Raw genomic sequence first — 22,226 nt, 5'->3', positions numbered from 1 at the left:
CGCTACCTTTTCTTTGTCACTGTTGACATTTCACGGTGCCGATCACCGCAAGTGGGCGATCCACTCAATTGGCGATACTTTGTCATGTGTGGCCAATTAGCAATGGCAACTGCCACGCTGGCGGACAAACAAAACCCGCTGACTAGCATAGAAATCCGGGAAAATGCTGGCAGCACAGCTCGAAAAACCCCTTCACTCAAACCTCTGGCAAGCAGCGAACAATTCAGTGCATTTTTGCAGCAATCTGTGCTCATTTTTATGAGTTTTGCTGGCGACTCCGCTCCACCTCCTCCAAACCAACGACATGCTGACGGACTGCTGTTCAAATGGGAAATAGAGACATGTTGGCTTTTCTGCTTCCGATTCGCAGCCGTATATGTTACCCGTATGTGAGGCACACACTTGGAGAAATCATGAGAAATACGTATTTTAAATACTTTTTCTCACCCACATCTGACGAGTTATTGCCGGCAAACGGTACCAGCTTTGTGGACTTTGGACTAATGGCTATGCAACAGATAAAAATTACTTATATACAAACTACGTATTATTTGTTTTTCCGAGTGCAGCTTCTGTCATTGTTGCGCAAACAAATACAGTGGCACACACATCCAGACAGATGGCTCACATGGAGAACAAGAGCAGGCCACATATGCTAATACACGGAGGCAGTCGACCATGGCATGTAGCATACACCCACCTCCTTCCCATCCCAATGGCCACTCAAATCCAAACGGTCACGTCAACTAATCCCTTGGAAGTTGTTCGAGCATCACAGTAAAAGTTTGCCAAAAACCAACTGCACAATTATTAGGCATTAGAGGATGCTTCATAGTTGGCCCGACTACGGCTTTAATGTTTTCCGTTTCACCAACTCAGGCTAATCGACTCCTTGTTCAGTGATCCTGGGTTGATGGCCTCCATCTTGCGCATTCCCTTGCTGTCCACCACATACACCTCGAAGTTGCGCTGGTTGATGATCAGTCGCCTCTGGATCTCCAGGACGCACTTCTTCATCAGGGAGTAGGCATCCGCTTGACTGAGCCTCGAGTTCCAGTATCGCTGCAGAATGCTGCCACAGAACATGCTGCCCCAACCATGACCTGCATGATTGATGGACTGAGCTGCGCCATAGGAGTCGATGTAGTGGAGGTCAGGACCCTCAACCGCATCGTATCCTGCCAGCAGCATTGCCACCTGGTACCTGGTGTTGGTCCTTATGTAGTCCGCCAGTGTCTTCCTAGTAAAATGCGCCGCTGACTTGGCACTCAGGTGGTAGCCGTGGGAAATCTTGTACAGATGCAAGTTCTTGGATATGAAGTCAGTGAACTGAATGGTATCGCCACCATCGCCTACAGTGGCCATTATGTTGAAGTCTGATAGTCGGTGGATTTTGGATTGGTCTAAAAGTTGGTTGATCTCATTTAAGTGCTTTTTAACATCAGAAGTACGAATAGGGGATGTTACCATCTTTCATGAAGACCAGCGACTTGGCCTGCATTGTATCTGATGCGAGCATCACAAAGTCGGGTCCCTTGATGCCCAAAATAGTTTCCATCGCCATGGTAACCGCAAATTTTATTCAGGTGATACACTACTGTGTGTTTACTTTGAAAATATTCGTGTTTGTGTTCAGTGATAATCGTACTAATCGATCGAATGTGAGTGAAATCACTGGGTTACTAAGAGCCCAGGCCATCTCGATCGGCCATCAGGGTGAAGAAGGAGTAGGCACCCTTGCAGCAGGCCACGTAGGTGCTCATGTGGATGGGCACCAGGTTGCCGGCGAGGAGGAGCTGCGTCCGCTTAGTGCGCTCCGCCAGGATGAGCATGTGCCTACGATAGCTGGCACTCTGTTCCACCCAGTTGCTGCAGAAAACCGCATAGTGGAGCTCCGCAAAGCTGTCCTGCACCCTGGTTCCATAGTAGCAAAGTGGGAATGTCTGCAGGGTGATGCCCAACAGAAAGCAGAGGTAATAAATGCGATCGTACAAGGTCTCAACATAAAATATCTGAACGAACAAGGTGATGGCGATATTAATGCCATTAACCATAAACTGCACCATCATGGGATACGAAATAACGCTCTTGGTCACATCCAGTAATCTGTGGCAAGCGAATGTATCAGAACTGGAAAAGTAATGATAGGAGATTTACCTGTACAGCGCGTTTTGATCCCTGATGCAGTTAACCAGGTCCTGTTCGTTCTCCTCCAGAGTCTTGGAACCATAACCAATCTCAGAGATTCTCAGGATCAGCAGTTGGCATTGCTCGGAGATCAGGTAGAGTGCCAGCGGTGGGAACGAGTCAGCTGCAAAGCTCTGCATAATTTGAAAGATATAGCCAATCTCCTGGAAAACCAGAACTCCAATGTAGGCCACCATCGAGCTCTTCCAGTCGAAGGGAATCCACATGGGCATGGGCAAGCTTAGCTCGTTTTTGAAAACAAAGGGAACTGCAGCGAAGATGAACACCAATGCATAGGTGATTTGGAACAGCTTGGACATCCTTTGCAGATGTGCGGTCATATTCCTATGGCGCTCAGACTGATTCTCGCCAGCAACCCGGGCATCCAGTTGACCAATGAGACGCTGGACCTCGAACAGTTTGGTTAGTTGGGCCACGTACATGGATAGCTTCATGATATTGGACAGCGAAGTGATTGTCAGGCTCAAGCTGAAATTATTTTCCACCGGATCGTCGAAACTGTATACTCCTTTCAGCAGCATGGGTGCCGGTAGGTACACCAAGATGCACAAAAGCATTGACCAACTGCAGTATCTACCCTCGCTGAGATCCAAAGCGCCACAAATTCGCCAGGCTTTCAACTGGTCTCGAAAATAGTCGTATTTCTGGCTTTTGCTGAGCTGCATTTGGAATTCTTGGTGTCGTTCTGCCACTGACTCACATTCGGCAAGGACTCGACAATTTATATCACCTATCTGTGTCAGTTGCGCTAATAGCCCGGGGTTATTAGCTCCCAATTAAATCATTATCGCGGGCTGGAAGGGAAGTCTATCAAGGACACGAAGGTATAGCCAAAACTTGGGAAAAAGCACACCCTTTAATGCCATTCAGTGAAGAAGTAATTATATAGCACTTGGTACAGAACAATATATTCTATTAAGGAATCGCTAATAAGTTACAAAAAATATAAATGACTTTGCTTATTACTTTGTGTTTAATAACCTTCGCTTGGGACCAGCTAAGATATCCGCTCTGAGGGACTCCTGGTTGATGGGGGTCATCTTGGTTATGCCCTCTTTGCTTATCAGAAACAAGTCAAAGTTGCGCAAGTTGATAACGAATCGCTTGTACAACTCAATCACACACTTCTTGATAACATCATAGGCTGCCTGCGAATCCATGTGCGACGTGTAGAACTCCTCGAAAATGGGAGTGCAGAAGTTGATACCAGCTCCATGGCCACCGTACCGAATGGGCACTGAGTTTCCAAATTGATCGATGTAGTGCAACTCGGGACCGGTGGTCGAATCGAATCCGCCCACCAACAACGCCACCTGGTACTTCATGTTGCACCTCAGATAGGCGGACAAATTGCTCCGGATGAAGTGCACCGCACCGCGAACGGTCAAGTCGTATCCGTTGGTCACCTTGTAAAGATCCATGTTCCGCAGGATGAAGTCCGAGAACTGCAGGCAGTCGCCGCCGTCGCCAATGGTTGACATCATGCAGTAGTCCGTGATGCGGTGGGTCTTTGTTTTCTCTACGATTATTTATAATAGATTACTACCATATATTATATACTCTCAAATGTCTACTCACCATCATCCAGCCACATCACCGACTTGGCCTTCATGGTATCCGAGGCCAGAAGGACGAAATCCGCTCCTTTCACACCCAAAATGGTTTCCATTTTAAATGATGTTCAGTCAATTTGATTCGAGTTTCAAAAGCCTTCTTAGCAGCTTCTGGTTTATAAGAACAGGAAAACAATCAGTTAGCAGAACATAAGCAATAAGTCACTTACTCTCATTCCATATCAGAACACGCATTTGTCGCTTTTCAGTGCACTTTATAAAGTTTGGGGGGTCGTAAGGGTCCTGTGTGTCCTGCGTGTCCTGTCACCAAGTCCTCTCTCTCCCGAGCAAAAACACCCAACCAATTCTCGTCTGCGTCCATTTCCGTTCGGTTTGTGCCACCGTTGGGGGCACTTAAAAAGCACTTAGTTGTGTTTCATTGAAATAATTTTCAGCATTTCCGCACTTGAACACGATTTTCATTATCCCGCTAGCTGCATTTTACTATCCCGCCATTGTCTGCACTTTTAATGTGATGGAAATTCGCGCCATTCTGAATAATTATCGCATCTATTTGTGAAATGGAAATATTTCCGCAATTAAAAACATATTTTCTAGCACCCTTCAAGTAATGACGACCATCGTTCCATCGTCATCCAGATTTCCATCCCGGTTCGCACATCCTTTGTGCATTTATACTGCAATTAAATGCGGAAGCTGCAAACAGCAAAGGAAGCGAAAGTTAATGGCATTCGTTGGGATAATAAAATGGGTCAAGGGACACTCTGTTTACCTAGATGTGCAGATCTTCTGATCTTCAAATAAATCTTATTGTTGAGCATTTGAAAAGAGTATCAAAAAATCGGACAGTGACATAAGCAAACAGTCGGTATGAATTAAATTTGCAGTTCAATTTGATGACGACTCTGGGGAGCATGAGTTCCGTGGCTGCTGAAAATGTCATTTACGTTGACGAATCAGAGCTTAATCCAATTGGAGAGCTCCAAGGACTCGGATGAATGGAATCGTACATTAATGTTTTTCAATGTCGATATTTCGGGCGGAGTGTGCCGTGACCACCAAAACCAGATTACGTCGCCAAGGACCTCCGTTTGCCATGGAAAGCGTGAGTTGATTAACAACATTTGCCAATCGTCCACTAACCCGAATTTAAACGCAAATCTAGGACGAGCACCCGGCGGAGGATTGTCCAATCCAATTACGGAGAGTGCGATGTCATTTGGGGCACCCAATAAATTCTATACTCACGGACATGCTGATTTGGATCATCGAAACTATTCGCCACGAACTCCTGACCGTCGAAGAGATAACTTTGCCTATTCCGACAGACGTCGTCACCTCCATTATGGACCAATTAAACCAGGACGAAGTCGTGCCGAAATGGGTTTAGTTTCCCCCTCTCCATCGGTCGATTCTGCGGGTTACTATGCGAGTAAAAGGATCCACTTTCCAGACTTTGAGACGGGGAAAACGTGTGATAACTATTACCCAGATGCATCCTATGAAATGGAGGAGGATGAACCCCAGCGAGTCGTCCCAACCACTGATTATCCCAGAAAGCAAGATCCAAGAATAAACAACGAATATGAAAGTCCTCTTGACCACTACCCTAATGGTCGAAGGTTAAACAACAGACACCACAGAAAAGCTGAAAGGGACTATCGCTATCTCCACCCTAAACACCCAACTCAAGATGATTACCATCGGGATGTCAGAGGAACTGTTCCGCGTCATTTAAAATCCAGTTCTTATAGGATGAAACCGAATTATAGGCAGGCGTCGGGATCTTTGCCACCCAACTATGCCTCAAATTATTACGCAGATGACTCCACGGAATACAGGAGTGACGATGACTATGATGAACCTCCTGAGAATTACAAGAATTATAGAGAGTATTATGAGGAACCAACGCGTGAAGCCTACCAAAAGCCATATGAAGAATTCCATGACTACCCAGATTACAAAGAAACTAGAAAAGCTCATCCATTTCCGAAACCTCAACCTCACTACTACAAAAGTTATGCTAAAGCACATTCTCAGAGCTATCCAACCAAAATTTATAAGCCTGAAAGGGTATCTAAAGTCAACGAGCTTATAGAACCGCCTTTAACAGAAGTCGAAACTCGTCATGTGAAATCTAATAGAAGTAAACGCAAAAACCAACCAGAAGAAATTCTACGTAGGAATTATTTGAAAGAGAAAAGAGAAGAACCAATAAATTACGAAGAAATTTCGAACAACATTTTCCGTCTTACTCAGCCCAAAAAGTATGCTAAAGTCCAAGATGATAGATTTAATGTGGAAGAGAGTCCTCATAGAGCATCTGAAAACCAATATAAACTGCCCAGCTACGCAGAACGTTCTTTATCTAGCACCCATAAAAAAATATTCAAAGAAGAACTTCCTCACAGATATCGCCCGAAAAAAGTTATAGATGAAATACCTAAGCCAGTGAAACTAAGAACTGAAACTTTTGGACAGTACGATAAGTCAAACGGTGATGGTAGTTATAAAACGCGTAGTCATAAACCAGATAGAAAAAAGTCGGTTGACTTTGTGCGCTTCACAGACTTCAACGATGGCTCAGAAATTCCACATAGAATACGTGACAGCGGTCAATCCCCATCGTCCATATTTTTCACCATCGAGATACCGTATAAAAAGAAGCAACGCAGATATACCTATTCCCAAAAAGGGGAATATATACCCGAAAGATCACATTCGGGCTGTGATACTTTTGCCGATAAGTCATTTAGGCCGCAAACATCACTTTATGATGTTGGTAAGGATCGGAAGCGAAAAACAATGAAGCAGAAAATATCGGGATTTTTTAAGAGGTCAAAACTGCGCTTGTCGAAGTCGCACATTTTTAGCAACAAATCCAAAGTGTTGAAGAATTGTAAGTCAGGACAGCCAATTCTAAACTGTGCCCAAATATCTAATCAGAGGTCCGAATTCATATTCAATTCTCGGGTAGCAAGTGATCACTCCTTGGGTTCCGAAAATCTAGAAGTTCCGTCTCGGGATGGTGAAGCCCAAAAATATGGCTTGAAAAGGGGCAAGGAGTGCCATTATCCCACTGTTTACAGGGGAACCAACAATCAGCTGCCCGAAAATAACAAAGAGATCTTTCACCAGTACTCCATGTACAATGTTCTCAGCTCAACCAACCAACGATCGAAGGTAAATAACGATGACTATGACCACTTCGATTGGGGATTAAGTAAACGAACCAGTCAATATTTCAGGCCAACTGCTGATTTGCCTACAAAGGAATTCGATCGCGTGTCCAGTGGAAATTGCAGTCTCTACAGTGAGAGAAAAAGCGAAGATCCCATTGGGACAAGTGAAATTAACATCTGCCTAACGATTCGGGCCACTGATGTGAGTTTGACGGGCAGTCCGCGAATAGTGTCATCGAAAATCGTTGGGGATCGCGGCATATCCTGTAAAAGCAATAATGTTGAAGCTAAAGTAGCCGCTCTATCAGAATTGAGACAAAGTAGTGGAAGCACAATTTGTGAAAGTGCTAGTGGGGAAAATCAATTCAGAAATGTCAGGTTTTCCCCCTCGCACTTTGACCACAAAAGTGGTTCCTCTACCGAAAACAGCTCCGCAAGCAGTTTGTCAAGAATTCAAGCGGCCACGAATTCTCAAGAGCATTTCAGCAAAAGGATGAGCATTATGGCCAGTTCCAAGCCACCCGAAATGCCTGTAGGTACCAGCATTTCTTCAGAGCACCTTCCTCCTCGTCATCACCACGTCACCAGATGGAGCTTGACCAGTCAGTCCAAGTCCCATAGTTCTAAGCCAGATCCAGACCACTGCTGGTCCTCTAGACCACCGACTTTGTTGCCAAGCGATGTAACCAAAAGGTCGAGCCTAAAAAGGATGGATAACAGCCTCGAAAAATCAGCGCCCAAGAAGGTAGTCCTGCAAACAAATAGCTCGCAAAGTTCACTTAGTGGGACAATTTGCAGTTCTGGTAGCAGTACAAAATCACTTTGCACAAGGGAAAATCGGGACAGAAAGAACGAAGACAGAAGTGAATGCCACAGATCACAGAGTCACAATTTTCACTTTGGCGAGGATAGGAAATGTGAGGTATTCCCAAGAAAAACTAGTAGTTGGCCGCGCCAAAGTCCACGAAGTTTCCCAGGACCATCGATACACATTACAGATCCTAAACCTTTAGGAAAAGGGTTCTTGTCACCCAAAACATCCACTCAAAGTTTAGTATCCACCATAAGTAGATGCTCCAGTGGTTCCTCACCAGGAAATAATGTACAGGAAACTAGCCACAAGCCGAAAAATATGCAAATGGTTTGCTATCCCGATGCCGATCCCAAATCATCGTATCCTGGCCAGCCTCAGAGTGAATATGGAAGCAGATTCACAGCAACGCGAGGTCTGGATAGTACAAAATTGAGCAATCGAGGGGATCTTTGTTGTCCGAAGCTATTTACCGATGTGGAGAAGGAGTCCTTCAGCCCGAAAAGCATTGTGGAGGAGCTGAAACGAGAGCTCTTGCAGAGCTTCAGAGTCGACGAGCAAATTAGGAGCCAATCCCCTTTCCTTCGACCCACTCCGCACATTATGATATTCCCCTGTCCACCCGATGTCATGTACCAGCCCAGGGTCAACATGAAACTGAATCCCAATCTATTTCGCAGACCAGAATCTGTGATGTGCTGGACACCTTGCCCCAAGCCACAGAACTCTGCCACTTCAAAGGACTTGCATTTTTCACACTCAGCATACCCCCAGTAAGACATACCTCCAAAAGTTATGATTAAGATTTAATAAAATATAACATAATTATAACACAAAACACAAAATCGAATACATTAATTATATGGAATAGTTCAGCACCTCGTCTTCTGATATCAGTTGTACAATTGGAACAGATATAGTAAGAATTCCGCAGGGTGTCAGCATCGCCGTAAGTTTTGAGGTATCCACATTTTGGGGCATAATAATCTCTCGCCTGATATTTAGATTCTTATAATAGGCACGAACGTAAACGAGTTCATTCTTCAGTTGAATGCGAATATTTTCCATGGGAAAATCTCGCATATCGAACTCCCAGGATACATACTTTTCCACTTCCCTGGGGTTTTTCCATATAGTGGTGTTATCTTTGGCTTTTTCGACTTGGTTCAACATTCGGCAGCACTCGTAAACATCTTTTTCCAGTTGGTTCACTCTCGGTTCGTATTCGGATTGCATTGTTTTAAATACTTGAGCATCGGATATAAGCGATTTATGCTTTTGCGCAAACATTTTGTTTTAATGCTCTTTATTAAAATTTGATTTGATAGTTTTGACCATGTGAATCAGATTTGATATATATTTCTGAGACTAAGAGATAAAGGGATTATATTTGAATAGTTTATACGCCTAACGAGCAGAACATATAAGGGGTTAACTTGATGGGAGCTTCACTTACCATCATCAAAATTTGCGAAAAATGGCCAAAAATTAGCATTTCAATGCATGTACATGGATCGATAGGGAATTTTGTTACGAATTCAACGAGGTATGGCATTCCACATTTGGATAAATATTTTCACTGCTATCGAAAAAAAACGGATTATTTTTATCAAAAAATCGAAAAACATTTTTTTGTTAAAAATCGGATATTTTCAATCGGCGTTTTCGCCATAACTTGGTTAAAAATGTGCTCACAGCTAAAATAAAGACAGTTTTGTGCTGTTAATAAACATATCTAACTATGTCTATCCCAACTTTTTTGATTTTCAAAAAAAAAAAAACTTGATAAATTTTCGCATTTTCGATAAGGGGTACCATCATCAAAATTTGCGAAAAATGTCCAAAAATTAGCATTTTAATGTATGTACATGGATCGATAGGGAATTTTGTTACGAATTCAACGAGGTATGGCATTCCACATTTGGACAACTATTTTTACTGCTATCGGAAAAAAACGGGTTATTTTTATCAAAAAATCGAAAAACATTTTTTTGTTAAAATCGGATATTTTCAATCGGCGTTTTCGCCATAACTTGGTTAAAAATGCGCTCACAGCTAAAATAAAGACAGTTTTGTGCTGCTTATAAACATAGATAACTATGTCTATCCAAACCTTTTTACGAAAAATGGCCAATAATTAGCATTTCAATGTATGTACATGGATCATATATTTTTGATCATGAACTTGTTGCAAAGGAAGTTGGTGGAATACCCCACAGCTTGATAGTCCGGAAATCTACGTTTATCGATAACATTGGCCGCTACAACAGTGTGCGCGTAGAAAAGCTTAGCGATAAAATCATTTAGTCATTTTGTAGAGAATATCTTCTAGAGAATAGTAAACCTTGGAAGCGAGTAAATGGAGGACTACGAACTGGAAACCATGCTCCGCATCAACAGCATTGTGGTGACCCGAAGACTGGGCTCCGGCTCCTTTGGCGACATCTACGAGGGCAAGCACCTGGGCTCGGGCCTCCACGTAGCCCTCAAGGTGGAGCGCAAAGATGTCGGCGGTTCGCACCTGCCCACCGAGTACACGGTGTACAATCTGCTCAGGCATGGCATGGGCTTTCCGTCCACCTATCAGTTCCTCTCGAACAAGCGGCACAATGTGATGGTGATGGAGTTGCTCGGTCAGTCGCTGGAGAACCTGTTCGTGTTGTGCCATCGCCGCTTCTCCACAAAGACGGTGCTCATGCTGGGCGAGCAGATGGTGGAGCGTTTGGAGTACCTGCACTCCTATCGCTACCTGCACCGCGACATCAAGCCGGACAACTTCCTAATGGGCTGCGGCGACACTAGCCACCGCCTGCACCTCATCGACTTCGGTCTGGCCAAGCGGTACTGGGACATGACGGAGAACAAACATGTGCGCCAAAGGCGTGGCACCCGGCTCACCGGCACCGCCCGCTACGCCTCCATCAATGCCCTGTGCGGTGGAGAGCAGAGCCGGCGGGACGATATGGAGTCGGTGGGATACGTCCTCATGTATCTGCTACGTGGTAGACTGCCGTGGCAAGGCCTGGTGGCCAACAGCAGGGAGCAGAAGCACGAGATGATCACCGAGATGAAGCTGTCCACGTCGCCGAAGAGCCTGTGTGCCGGCTATCCAACGGAGTTCTACACTTACATTGACTACACCCGCAGACTGGGCTTCGAAGAGGAGCCGGACTATCGGATGATCAGGTGCTCCTTCTTGGCCTTGATGTACAGCATGAAATACATCAATGACCATATCTACGACTGGGACCTGGTCGAGAGTAACGCGGAGAAAGGTGGCGACGGAGTGGGGAACGAGGTCGAATTGGGAGTCGTCTAAGGGCAACGGACTGCAGGATGTAGGGTAGCATGTTGCATGTTGCATGTTGAATAAAAGCGTCGGACTTTTCTAGATGCCACAAATGCCAATTTAAAATACACAAGCTGCCAGCTACCAAAATGAGTCCAATTAACAAAACTGGCATTTGTGCAACGTTTGCATTCCGGGCAGCAGCTACGAGTTGTGAGTTGAGATTCTCGGGCAGCTGGCAGAAGTGTCCGTCAGAACAGAAGGGATGGCAGCAAAAGTCAATGGAAACAGCCAGGGGTGCCATGCTCCATGCAGCATGCTGCATGCTGCACAGATTTCATCTGAGAAGGAGAGCAGAAGGGCTGAGCAAGTTTCGAACAAATGAAAACGTAGCAAATGACAGCATCCAATTTACGTTTGCAATTAAACTGACACCGAACAGACACTTGATTTAGTCGGCAGTCAGTCCTTGGAGCCACCCACCCACCAGTCACTTGGTTCTGGGAAGAGATGTCGATTTATGGACGTGGCCAGTGGAACTATTTTGCCGGCCAGCCAGATTTATGAATATGAAAGCACACCAAATGGCTCTTTATTTGCCTGTTTATGTGGCAGCAATCTTGACCAGCATCCACTCCCTCAGGGTGAGGGAGCGGTTGCGAGTGGGAGTCCCACCTCCTCGGTTAGGATCATCACTGCCTTGTGGCACCTGAACAGGTCCGTGTAGTCGGCCATCCTTGGATTTAGTTCAAGAAAGCCGTCTGTGCTTCGGGAAGAATTTTCAATTTGCTTGGCAATATGTCGAAAATGGTTTGGAATTCAGCTTTGATTTATAAATCATAGATATAATTGGCAATGGTTCTTGGTTCAGCATATTTTCAGAAAGATTTCTTTGGCAGGCATTCCAGTTATGAGCTGTTATTTATGTCCGAGTACTAATTGTATATGACTTCCTAAATTGTCTGCCATGCCAGGATGTTAGGTGTGAAGTAGCTGGTGTTAATGAGGCATTTGGAGTCGAAGTCATATATCACCGAACTGGACAAAACGGTGGGAAGCAACGCAAGGGAATTATTAATGCGGACTTCTTATCAAAAATGGCAGCAATCAGCACGCTCGCTTAGCACCTCGTTGGCCGAGTGTGGGAATCGCCTGGACGAGAACGAGCACTTTTCCCCCACCCATTAATCCTCTGTGACTGTGAAAGTGTGGAGCAGCAGTCTCTCTTTTTTTTTTTTTTTGGGAGCAGCAGTCTCTCTTTTTTTTTTTTTGGGAGCAGCAGTCAAGTGCGAGCCGGGCTAAAAGCCCCATCAAGGCCAAGTGGCGTGTCAATCGGCCATTAACATGGGTCGGGGCGCACTCCCTGTGCCGCCGATAAATAAAAACAAACACCTAGATGGAGCAGCACCCACTTCCAAATCCACACCCACTTAGCCACCCAATTACGCACTTCGAAAGCGGTCCAAAGGCCAAAGAAATATGCGAGTCCTAAATGAAGTCGAAACTGATTGAGAACCCAAAATGGGGGAAAGTGCTTGTAATGGAAATGGAAATCTTTGCTGCCAGATTTTTGCACTCTTTTTTGTGTGCGGCTGAAAGAAAGAAATTCTCTCATTAAAAAATTAAATGCGGCAACACTTGGGAATTTGTGAGAAAATTGCTCATTAAAAGTTTTCACCTGGAGAGCCGCTCAAGGCGAATCTCGACACTAATTTTCTTTTCATGTAATTATGTGCAGCAACTGAAGAAACAGCTCGCAAAAAAGGAAAACTCGCTCCTTTTCCTACTTTTATTTTCGCCGGCAATTGTTCGTCGTCTGCTGCATTTTTCCAGCTTTTCCAGCAACTTTTCCAGCACGACAAGCTGAACTTGAGGTTGCTAATGCAAAGGACACAACTTTCTTTTTTGCGATGTGTGAAAGAGTCCTGGCCGTGTTTCCATTTCCAAGGAGATGGCGGCTGTTGGCTGATGGGATTTATGCACCCATCGTCACGAGTATTAGTCATCTTCATTTGGCATTCGCTTTGCGCTTGGCAACTGCAAATTGAATTGATTTTCGTTTGCTTTTTCCGATGGACTGCAGTCGCATCAAAGCTTAATATTGGAAAAATAATGTGCACAAATTGAACTTGTAAATAAATGAAATCAAAATATCATGTATTACGGCAGAAGAAGTGCAAGTCGAAGTGCTACCGAAGCGCATATTGCGTTCGAAATTGAGTTACATTTAAATAATTCCCCATCTGCAATGCCAAATGTGAAGGTCCTTGTATTCCCATCCCAGGACCAGCTGCTCTGGCGATTGAGTTTCGAGTGCCTTCGTCCTTCTGATTGTTTTCCAGCAATAGCCAAGGACTAGAGACTAGAGCGAAGTGTATACTTTATAAATGTATTTACTTCAGCCGATGAATTTATTTTACTTTAAATAAATGGGCATTCCATTTGATTTGCTACTGTAAGTGCATTTTCCTAGCACAAAAATAAACTAAATTGTCAATGTATGAGCAGATTTGAATCGAAGTGAGTGGTTTAACTTGCACCTCGTGCCAGAATAACCAAATAAATGTTTTTATCAAGCATTTGTATCTTATTCTTTAGCTGAACCATTAAAACACTAATCCCTCACCTCGCTTAGCTGAGTGGTTAATTGCATTAATTTATATCAAATAATTTCAATTTCCTCTCGTGCATCGAGTGGCCAACAGGGCGTATAATTGATTTGACTTCCGCGAATGCCTCCGAAAATGGCGCCGCCAATAAATCTCGAACTACACAATACTTCGAGGACTCGCATTGTGTTGCCGGGTTAAAATTATACGGATACGGATAAGATCGGGAATAAATTTGCATGGTACTGCATTTACATTCGCATTCACATTCACATTCACATTTACATTTGCATTCGCCGCAAAAGCAAATCTTCAATGGCCAGTGAAAGAGTAGCGATACTACCCACGAAACTGGAGTTCGCGGTGATTAATTATCTACATGAAAGCGTGCAATTTACAGCTTACCTTAAGCTCGACCCCCCCACCCCCTACGCCCTCCGATCTGCCACGCCCACTCTTCGGCTGTTGTTGCTATTGTATTTATGGAGTGTTTAGTTGTCTGGGGCCGCGATTCGAGTGCGGATAAACGGGAAAGTTACAGCGAAACTGATTTCCATAGCGCACTTTATCTAAATTAAAATCAAAAACTCTGCCGAGCCAGCGCCATTCATTCAGCACGCCAATTGAGCCTTGTTCCTGGAAGTTAGTCGCAGGATATATGGGTATGTATGGGTATATAGTGGGCAAGGATACGTGTGGCCACTCCACTTGGGCAAATACGTTTCAGAAGTTGCGTTGTTGCGTTAAACGCTGTTTATAGCTGTTAATTGCTTCGCTAAATTTGCAAATATGCTGTTTCTGCGGATAAGGAATTTAAGAAAATGAATCCTTAGATATTCAATATTTATTATCTAATAAAGGTAATCAAACTCTAGCTATATGACTACAACTTGTTATAAATATTCGAGTTACTTTTTGTAAATCTTATTGGCAAGGGTATTTTGAATACTTTTTGAACCACGAATAGAACGTTTTTATTTCGCAGTGACTTAATTAACAAGCTGATCGAAATTGATATTTTTAATGGAATTTTCCTGCGGGCTTGGATGATGTCAAGCCGCCACAACCCAACCCAGCCGCCTTTGACCCCCAACTTTGACTCCCGGGGCAATGGGACGAGATGATGTCACGATCTGGCTCTGCTCCAGAACTAAAACCCCAACCAACTGGCCCCCACTTTCGCATCCATTTCGCTGCTCCAGTTTGTCAATGTCACCGGGAGTCAGCGGCTGTGCGTTGTTGTCTGCAGGTAAATGGTGTGTATTTCAATTTAGCTGCGAATAAATTGCCGACAATAAAGCAAAGGAAAATGTGTAATTTGTTTGGGTCGTTTGTTCACAGTGTCATATCTCTCGGAATGTATCTGTATCTGCGGCTGAGCGATGAGATTCTTATTTTAATTTTGATTATGTGCGCTCTTCTTTTTCCGAGCAGATTTGTATCTGTTAGTTACATTTACAAATTGCCCAACGCATTTGTAGTTATCCAGCCACCACAGCAGGACTTTCGCAGATTGAGTTGTGCAGATTGAGAGTTCAGCCTTTAGCATCTAATGGGTAGTAAAATGCCCATGTATGTATGGCTTCTTAGGGTGGCATTAGCACAGTACACTTTCTATGGCACGGCGAGTTCAACAGCTGGTACTTAAGTGCGGAGATTTTGCAATTTTGAGGCGGAACACCGGCCATTCATACATCCTTTTGTAGCCGGAGCGTAATAAGATCATTTGCCGGAATGCATTATGAGGGTGTCTCCTCCTACCCAAAATGGCTAATGTCCTGGGCTGAGAACATCATCAACGGCATGGAGAGCCGTAAGTCTTAGGTCGGATTTACAATGGCCAACTTGTGGGCCATTAGCAAAAATGAAAACAAGGCCATCCCATCGCCGGCACACACAGATACACAGACACACACTGACAAAGGTGAGGCTGCGAATCGCTTATTAAAACGACACTTTGGCCCTGTGACAGGATGTGACGACACATCCTGGGGCGCCCAAAACCCAAACCAGAACCTGAACCCAATCCCAATCCCAGGCGAGGGAAAGGTAATTTAGATTGCGTCTGCCGTCGGGTCATAACAGACCCAGTTGACATGGAGGTTAAACGGATTATGCCAGGGATATCGCTTTCAGCCAAGTGGCGTGGGCTGTGGCTATGCACCTGCCACAGGTTTAGGCCAAGTAATTGCCAAATATTGAGACAACGCTGTACGTTGGGTACGTTGGTAGTTCCCCTTCCGTTTCCGCTTCCGTTTCCGTCACGAAATTGAATTATTAATGCTGTTGTCATTGGGATTGGGCGCGTTGAAAGTTCGCCGCGAAAAGCGAAAAATAGAACTTGTTTGTTCGAGGACCACAATTAAGTTGTCAGTCCAAAGTCGGGGTCAAAAGCCTGGGCGTTGACTTTAGCCTTTGATTGCAGCGCCAGGTGGTAGATGGCATGTGGCAGGTGTGGCCAGGATATCCACACAGGATATTTGCCATTTGGGCGTGGGTTTAATGTAGGTATCAGCCCTTTTACGGCCGGCACTTAACGCATTCGTAAAAGGCTTTTTGTTTAGTTTTCCATAAGACCACAAACCCTTTCTATGGCATTAATTGTGATTTGTTGTGCTCATTGCATTGTCATTGCATTAAAAATGCAAATTTCGAGTGAGCCAAAGGACTCTGGAAAGGCGCGATTACGCAGTTCAAGTGCTCGGCGCTTTTGTTTTGGACCCCTCGTGTTGTCGCAGCCCGGATGAAGTGCCTCGGCTCCTTCGTTGATCCTTGATCTTTGGCAGCGCCTGCGGGCCGCAAATGGAGAGCTGGCTGGGCGACAAAGTTCCCTTCAAGTGGCCACTCGACTGCATGTTGCCAAACAGCAGCAGCATCCATCTGCACAAAGGTGTACGTGCCAAGTGGCGTGGGCTCCAAAACAGGTTCCTCCTCGGAGTGCCAGCCACCCCAGGTCAAACAATTGTGTGTGAGAGTGTGTGTGTGAAAGTGTGTGTGTGGGAGTGTGAGAGTGTGGGTGTGAGAGTGTGGGTGTGGGTGTGAGAGTGTGGGTGTGTGGCATGACCAGCCCCCAGGACTCTGCCAGCCCAAGTCGCCTGGGGTGAGGAGGAGTCGGCATGATTTTGTGTGCTCTGCACTCGGCTGCATCTTGCAAGTGAGCTGTGTTTGAGCTCTATGCCAGGAATGGCCATTAACTGCATGTCGGGGTACAAATGCGAAATGTGTTAATATCGAATACCGCAAATTGCAATCACACAGTGAAGAATTTTGATTGCTGCAGTAGCTCAGTAGAGCTGTATTGGGTTTTAACTATCCAAAGCTGTACTAATTATAGGGGATGATAGTTGATGATAATAGGTGACAATATAGGTGATAAATGATATATGTGTTTGGATATTATTCATCATGTATAATAGTGTTTAAAAGTCACGATGTTTGCATTACTTGTAGGCACCCTTTCTTTCCTTGAATAAATTTATCAATTTTGGTTACTCATATATTTTCAGCAGGTCCCAGAGCACTTACATTTTTGGAGTAATGGCAACCATTAAGCCCTTGGAAATCTTGCTAATAAAAAACGTCACTTTGCTGCTTGACTGCAAAGTGTGTAATTGCATAACCTCAAAGAAACACATTAGTGGGCACTCCTGGAAGTGTTCCCAAGGAGCTGTTCCAAAGGAGCTGTTCCGCTGCCGTGGTGCACCTGCTTATGTGTGCACCGTGGAGGACGAGCACCTGCCCGTCACCGAGGCAAACTAATTACGCGCCCCTTTAAGAAATTAAATGCATTTTGGCCCCGCCTTGGCGGCAATTTGAGTGCTCTCCTCTACTTGGTGGCCGGGTGAGCACATAATTGCCACTTGTCGCGGCTGCTCGAGAAACGCCGCTCCTTGCCGCTCCTTCTCTCCAAAAAGGAGAAATAAATGCGAAAATAACAACTGCCTCATAATGGCAATGGCAGTGCAGAAATCAAAAGAGTTGACTCGCAATTAAAATAAATTAAATATTTCAAACGTGAAATGAGCTCTGCCTGCCCGGCAATGGCATCGTTATGAATTTAAGGAAGCGAATTTTCTGAAGCATATTTTGCTTAATTGAATGCCGAGGAACTCATTTATTTCATAATTACATTTTTCGCCAGAAAATTGGTCAGTTTTATGTATAAATCACTTCGTAACTGAAAAGGCCATTTGTTGTTTGAAAATTCAAATGGAACTTTATTTGTCAATTCAATCATTTATAATTCTGTGCTATGGATTTCATTTAAAAATGTATTCGTTGTATTTTGCATTAGTTTTGGGAAGACGAACATAAACATTTTCCACACATGCCACAGTGTGTGGCACTTATGTTGGCTCTTTGGCTTTTCACTTATCAATTGTGGCAGCTTTTCGAGCGGATTATTAAGAATTTATGCCGGGTAAATATGGAAAATACAGCGGCATATTGGCATCGAGCACGTACGAAGACGTGAGTCCTGCCAGGAGGAGTCCTGCCCAGGATCGGAATGGGAATCGAGATGGCAGTGGAAATGGAAATAGTATTAGTAATAGAAATAGAAATAGTTTTCAGCGAGTGACACGCATAGCCGGCATGTACGAGTATGACACATGTTCTGTGGCCTATTTTATTAATCGCATTTTTGCCACATTTCGGTGCCGCATTAAATATTAAATGCCAGGGAAGCAAATGCGGATTATGCCGGCTTGCTGGGGATGTGTGGCTCAGTTTAGTTTCAGCTAGCCGACATGCACAATAAATTGTATTTAAAATGAAACAGTCGCCGGGCAACTTCGTTCATTCCGGACACGTGCGAATTCATTCAGGACGTGTGGCGTTGGTCCTGATCTCTGACATGGCAGGCTCTGGCTTCGAAACAGAAGCAGGAACAGGAACAGGAGCTGGGAATAGTCGGCAGGACTCGATGTTTGCCTTCTGACGTTTACAAATTACCCACAGCTGGCGAGCAAAATGCCAGGGCATTGTGTGCCTGGCTCCCTCGTCCTTCGTCCTGCGTGTCCTGCTCCTGGGTGCTATATTAAATGTACATATGTCTCGGGATCCCAGATCTGCCGAAAAACAAGTGCTCTTACATGTGTGACTGAGTGGAGAGGCTGGGGGCTCAGTTAGTTTATTTTTTGCATGAATTATTCATCCGGCTTTGTCTCATCAAATTGAGCGACCTCGTTAGTCTCTAAAATGTCAAAATTTCTACTGCCAAACATTTGTTGTTTCAATTATTCAAATGTAATTTCCAAATTGCACTCTTCAAAATGGCATGGAAAATAAACTTTTCCAGCAGGTGAGTGCGTTGTGTTTTGTTTCGTTTCCAAACGTCATTTGCATACGTGATAAGTTTGGAAGTGACGGCTTAGCCTAATTAATATTGATTTGGCAATTGCCATTTTTATATAAGATTACGAATCATTAAATCATACAGAATAATTGCTAATTCACGTCATAATTGAGTTACGTGAGTTATGATTGAAAGACTGCAGTTAAAAGTTGCCAAATTAAAGTTCGTTCCCCACGTCGTATGCGTTATAATACGCATAATAACCAAATTGCTGCATTAATTCACGAGTTGGGCTGGCTTTTTCACTGGGTTTTCCGCTCGACCCGCGGGCGAGGTCCTGGCGTTTATGCGAAAAGTTTAATCAACAAACTAAATCGCTTAGCAGCGCGAACTGTAACTAATTTGCTTTGCGGGCTACAACCGTGCGAAAAAGTTGCTGCCGTTTGCGCATCATAATGATAAAAGTTGAATGTCCCTGCAGCAAAAGGATATATTGTAGCTATATATGTGGATGTAGATGGGTGCGAAATATGCTTTAAATAATTACACACCTCTGCGCAATTGATTATTACATACTTTGAGATACCTTCATAGCTGCTGTAGAACTTCTGTTCCTTGGGTTAAATCATATCTGCTATCTGATTTTTGAGTTTATGTATAGTACCGAAAAAGCTGGCTGCCTACTTTCCAGCTACCCATCCACAACTAGTATTCAACCCAGTCTCCAACCAAGCAATTTCCCCATTGAGGGCAGAGAAAGGCACATAAAAATGCGAATGAAGAAGCGAATGAAGTGAGCTCTTGAATGGCAACATTGAATACGCATACGCTCGAGGAGTTTGCATGTTAATTAAATAGAAAGCACCGACGGGGCCGATGCATTGCACTCGAAAGTCGAGTCAACTCTCGAGTCGAGGACCTTGGCTTCGTCCTGGCGAAACGAGGCCATTCATATCAATTTGTTTGGCCTACGCATTGAATTGCGGTTTGTGGATAAGCCTTTCCCAGATGGGGAATTCCTACTACTGCGCTGCCAGTGCCAGTGGCTTTCTCATTCGGTTGTGATCTCTTTGGCAGCGTCAAGTGCTACTCAAAATTTACAGAATTCATTTATGCAAATGAAGTGCCTTTTATGACGCCGAGAGATGAGATGCGACCAAGGACGACGTTGGTGTGCTGATGATGATGCGAAATGCCGGACGAAAGCCAGGACGAAGCCAGGATGAAGCCAGGACGAAGGAGAATGGATTGGAATATAGCCAGTTGCAAGGACGAGACGAAACAAGACAGTGCGAGTAATGAACGAAAATTGAGCAAATTATTCAGTTCCTTTGGCACAACAATTAAACAATTTACGTACATTTCGAAGTGGCCCAGCATTTTGCCAACTAATTACGCGAACTGCTGGCTTAACTCGAGCTGAGGATGTAGTTCCCTTTTGCCACTAATGAACTCCTATGTGCACCCTGCTGATAGGTAATTGGAAAAGTTTCGTATAAACAGGGATATAAATATGATATTTTACATGCTCCTAAACAATTCATTAAAGGGTTCCAACTTTCAGAGCAGCTAGAGTTTGGTTCAATGTCCTTCAACTTCATTTGGAGTGATATTTAAATGAAACATCTGTCAGGCAAAGCAACTTACTCACCCATATATTGCAGAGTTGTTTATCTTGCCCGTCTGGCTGTTGGCCATTCACTTGGCAGGCCATAAAAAACGCTGGCCAAGTCAATCCGGGCCCATCAATAAAACAATCAATAGACGCTGACAGCTGCAAATCCTGCTGCCCGGGTGTATGGATAACTTTGGGGTACCATGGGCTTGGCCATTCATAAATTGACACATTATCGAAATTTATGGCAACAACAGCGGCCCAAATACAAAGGCGTGATTCGTTCGCAGGACGAAGGCCACCGATGGCAGCATGCAGGCAAATATCTGTGCGAAATTAATGATGCGACACATTGGAAAAACAAAACAAAGGCCCCTGCCACGCAGCACGGAAATCGAAGGGGCAGACAGCAGAAGCAACAGTTGCAAACGAGACAAGTTGTTGCAAAGGGGTGAGTTAATGGCGGAGGTGGGGAGGGCGGTAAACGGAAGCCACCCCCTGGGTTGCAACACCCCCAAAATGAGGAGGGGGAAACTCTGTGGTAACTACGAAAAAGTGGCAAGTGGGAAAGGAAAACCTACCCCAGGGCGGGAAAACTACCGCAAGGGGTAGGCAAGCAATTATAGATAGAGATGACAAAAATATAGGATTTCCCACTTCACTTTTGCGGTATTCCAACCTTTCAAACCCTTTTTAACAAAAGGGATGCAAATTAATGTTCTGCAACCCCTTGCTAAATGTAAATCAAACAAAGAATTTATTTAATATGCATGTTTTTCATGAAAACGCACTTATATGTACTTTTGTTTTTTCCCAACTCATTCAATTTCGCTCGCTTATTAAAATTAGTTCTAAAGCAGTCGCATTAAAACAAATTAATAAATAATAAATAATTTATTGCTTTGTGGTCAAACTTTTTTTCTGCGTTTTATATATTTTAGATGTTAATATTAAAGAGTGTAGGATTGTAATTAAAATTCGAGTGTCATGCCATCCCTAACTGCAAGTTTAGAGGGCTGTGATTTCTTGCCAGGGGCTCTCGTTTCTGACGTTTTTATTAAATTCCAGCTGCGTGCATCGCCATCTCCGCCAGCTGGACATTAAGTTCACAAATTTTTTAATAAACTGGCATGCAGTAATGAAACACAATGGAAGTTCAGACCGAAAAGGGCTCGTCCAGCTTATTTTCCGCAGCTCCGCAGGGGATGTTCACTAAACCACCCAGTACACAGCACCACCCCCAATGGAAATTACTTGTTTTGCTTTGTTGCGGTCTGAAGGGGATGCGGATGGCTGTTTGATGTATTAATTCGGAGAGTGCTGCGGATGCGGATGGATGTGGGGATGGGGATGCGGATAGAGGGGCTGGGTATGAATTTCAAGTTGCTGCAAATAATTGTGACGTGAGCGAACTCCAAAAGGCACTTGGCAGACAGATGACGCCGGAGTGCGAAATGCCACTTCAATTGTCAGGATTGCGAGCTGAAGTTGGGAGTTGGAAGTTGGGAGTTGGATCGGAGTAGTCTACAAATGTTGTTCACCTTTTTACACGTAGAGAGCATCAACGTCAACAACTTTTTAACAAAAGGCGACGAGTCCTGAAGACGCTGCGCTGCAAGGACATGGCTGGCATGGCTGGCAT

General features: G+C 44.3%; 6 protein-coding genes across 7 annotated transcripts; 2 read left to right on the top strand and 4 right to left on the bottom strand.

Annotated features, from left to right (window-relative positions):
• Positions 1-825: 825 nt before the first annotated feature.
• Positions 826-1,666, bottom strand: LOC6526598 (probable proteasome subunit beta type-2). The gene is made up of 2 exons (XM_002087670.4): positions 1,468-1,666; positions 826-1,403 (listed from the first exon to the last, which is right to left on the bottom strand). Exons 1-2 carry the CDS (start codon positions 1,562-1,564, stop codon positions 868-870), a joined length of 633 nt encoding a protein of 210 aa, XP_002087706.1. The 5' UTR covers positions 1,565-1,666; the 3' UTR covers positions 826-867.
• Positions 1,667-1,672: 6 nt separating this feature from the next.
• Positions 1,673-2,975, bottom strand: LOC6526597 (odorant receptor 23a). The gene is made up of 2 exons (XM_002087669.4): positions 2,158-2,975; positions 1,673-2,106 (listed from the first exon to the last, which is right to left on the bottom strand). Exons 1-2 carry the CDS (start codon positions 2,871-2,873, stop codon positions 1,683-1,685), a joined length of 1,140 nt encoding a protein of 379 aa, XP_002087705.1. The 5' UTR covers positions 2,874-2,975; the 3' UTR covers positions 1,673-1,682.
• A 119-nt stretch (positions 2,976-3,094) lies between these two features.
• On the bottom strand, positions 3,095-3,944 carry LOC6526596 (probable proteasome subunit beta type-2). The gene is made up of 2 exons (XM_002087668.4): positions 3,787-3,944; positions 3,095-3,727 (listed from the first exon to the last, which is right to left on the bottom strand). The coding sequence occupies exons 1-2, from the start codon at positions 3,875-3,877 to the stop codon at positions 3,171-3,173; spliced, it is 648 nt and encodes a 215-aa protein (XP_002087704.1). The 5' UTR covers positions 3,878-3,944; the 3' UTR covers positions 3,095-3,170.
• A 651-nt stretch (positions 3,945-4,595) lies between these two features.
• Positions 4,596-8,653, top strand: LOC6526595 (E3 ubiquitin-protein ligase RBBP6). 2 transcript variants are annotated; one of them, XM_015197817.2, is made up of 3 exons: positions 4,596-4,887; positions 4,948-6,965; positions 7,031-7,120. In XM_015197817.2, the coding sequence occupies exons 1-3, from the start codon at positions 4,719-4,721 to the stop codon at positions 7,040-7,042; spliced, it is 2,199 nt and encodes a 732-aa protein (XP_015053303.1). In that variant the 5' UTR covers positions 4,596-4,718; the 3' UTR covers positions 7,043-7,120. The 2 variants fall into 2 exon arrangements, with proteins under 2 accessions (XP_015053303.1, XP_002087703.2); XM_002087667.4 differs by having other exon boundaries at positions 4,598-4,887; positions 4,948-8,653.
• LOC26535128 lies at positions 8,474-9,140 on the bottom strand. The gene has a single exon (XM_015199100.3). It carries the CDS (start codon positions 9,063-9,065, stop codon positions 8,634-8,636), a length of 432 nt encoding a protein of 143 aa, XP_015054586.1. The 5' UTR covers positions 9,066-9,140; the 3' UTR covers positions 8,474-8,633.
• Positions 9,141-9,938: 798 nt separating this feature from the next.
• On the top strand, positions 9,939-11,227 carry LOC6526594 (casein kinase I). Its single transcript, XM_002087666.4, has one exon. It carries the CDS (start codon positions 10,135-10,137, stop codon positions 11,092-11,094), a length of 960 nt encoding a protein of 319 aa, XP_002087702.1. The 5' UTR covers positions 9,939-10,134; the 3' UTR covers positions 11,095-11,227.
• The last annotated feature ends 10,999 nt before the right edge of the window (positions 11,228-22,226 follow it).

The sequence above is a fragment of the Drosophila yakuba genome, chromosome 2L (assembly GCF_016746365.2).
Source record: "Drosophila yakuba strain Tai18E2 chromosome 2L, Prin_Dyak_Tai18E2_2.1, whole genome shotgun sequence".
NCBI classification, from domain to species: domain Eukaryota; kingdom Metazoa; phylum Arthropoda; class Insecta; order Diptera; family Drosophilidae; genus Drosophila; species Drosophila yakuba.
This window is presented reverse-complemented; position numbering and strand designations above follow the sequence as displayed.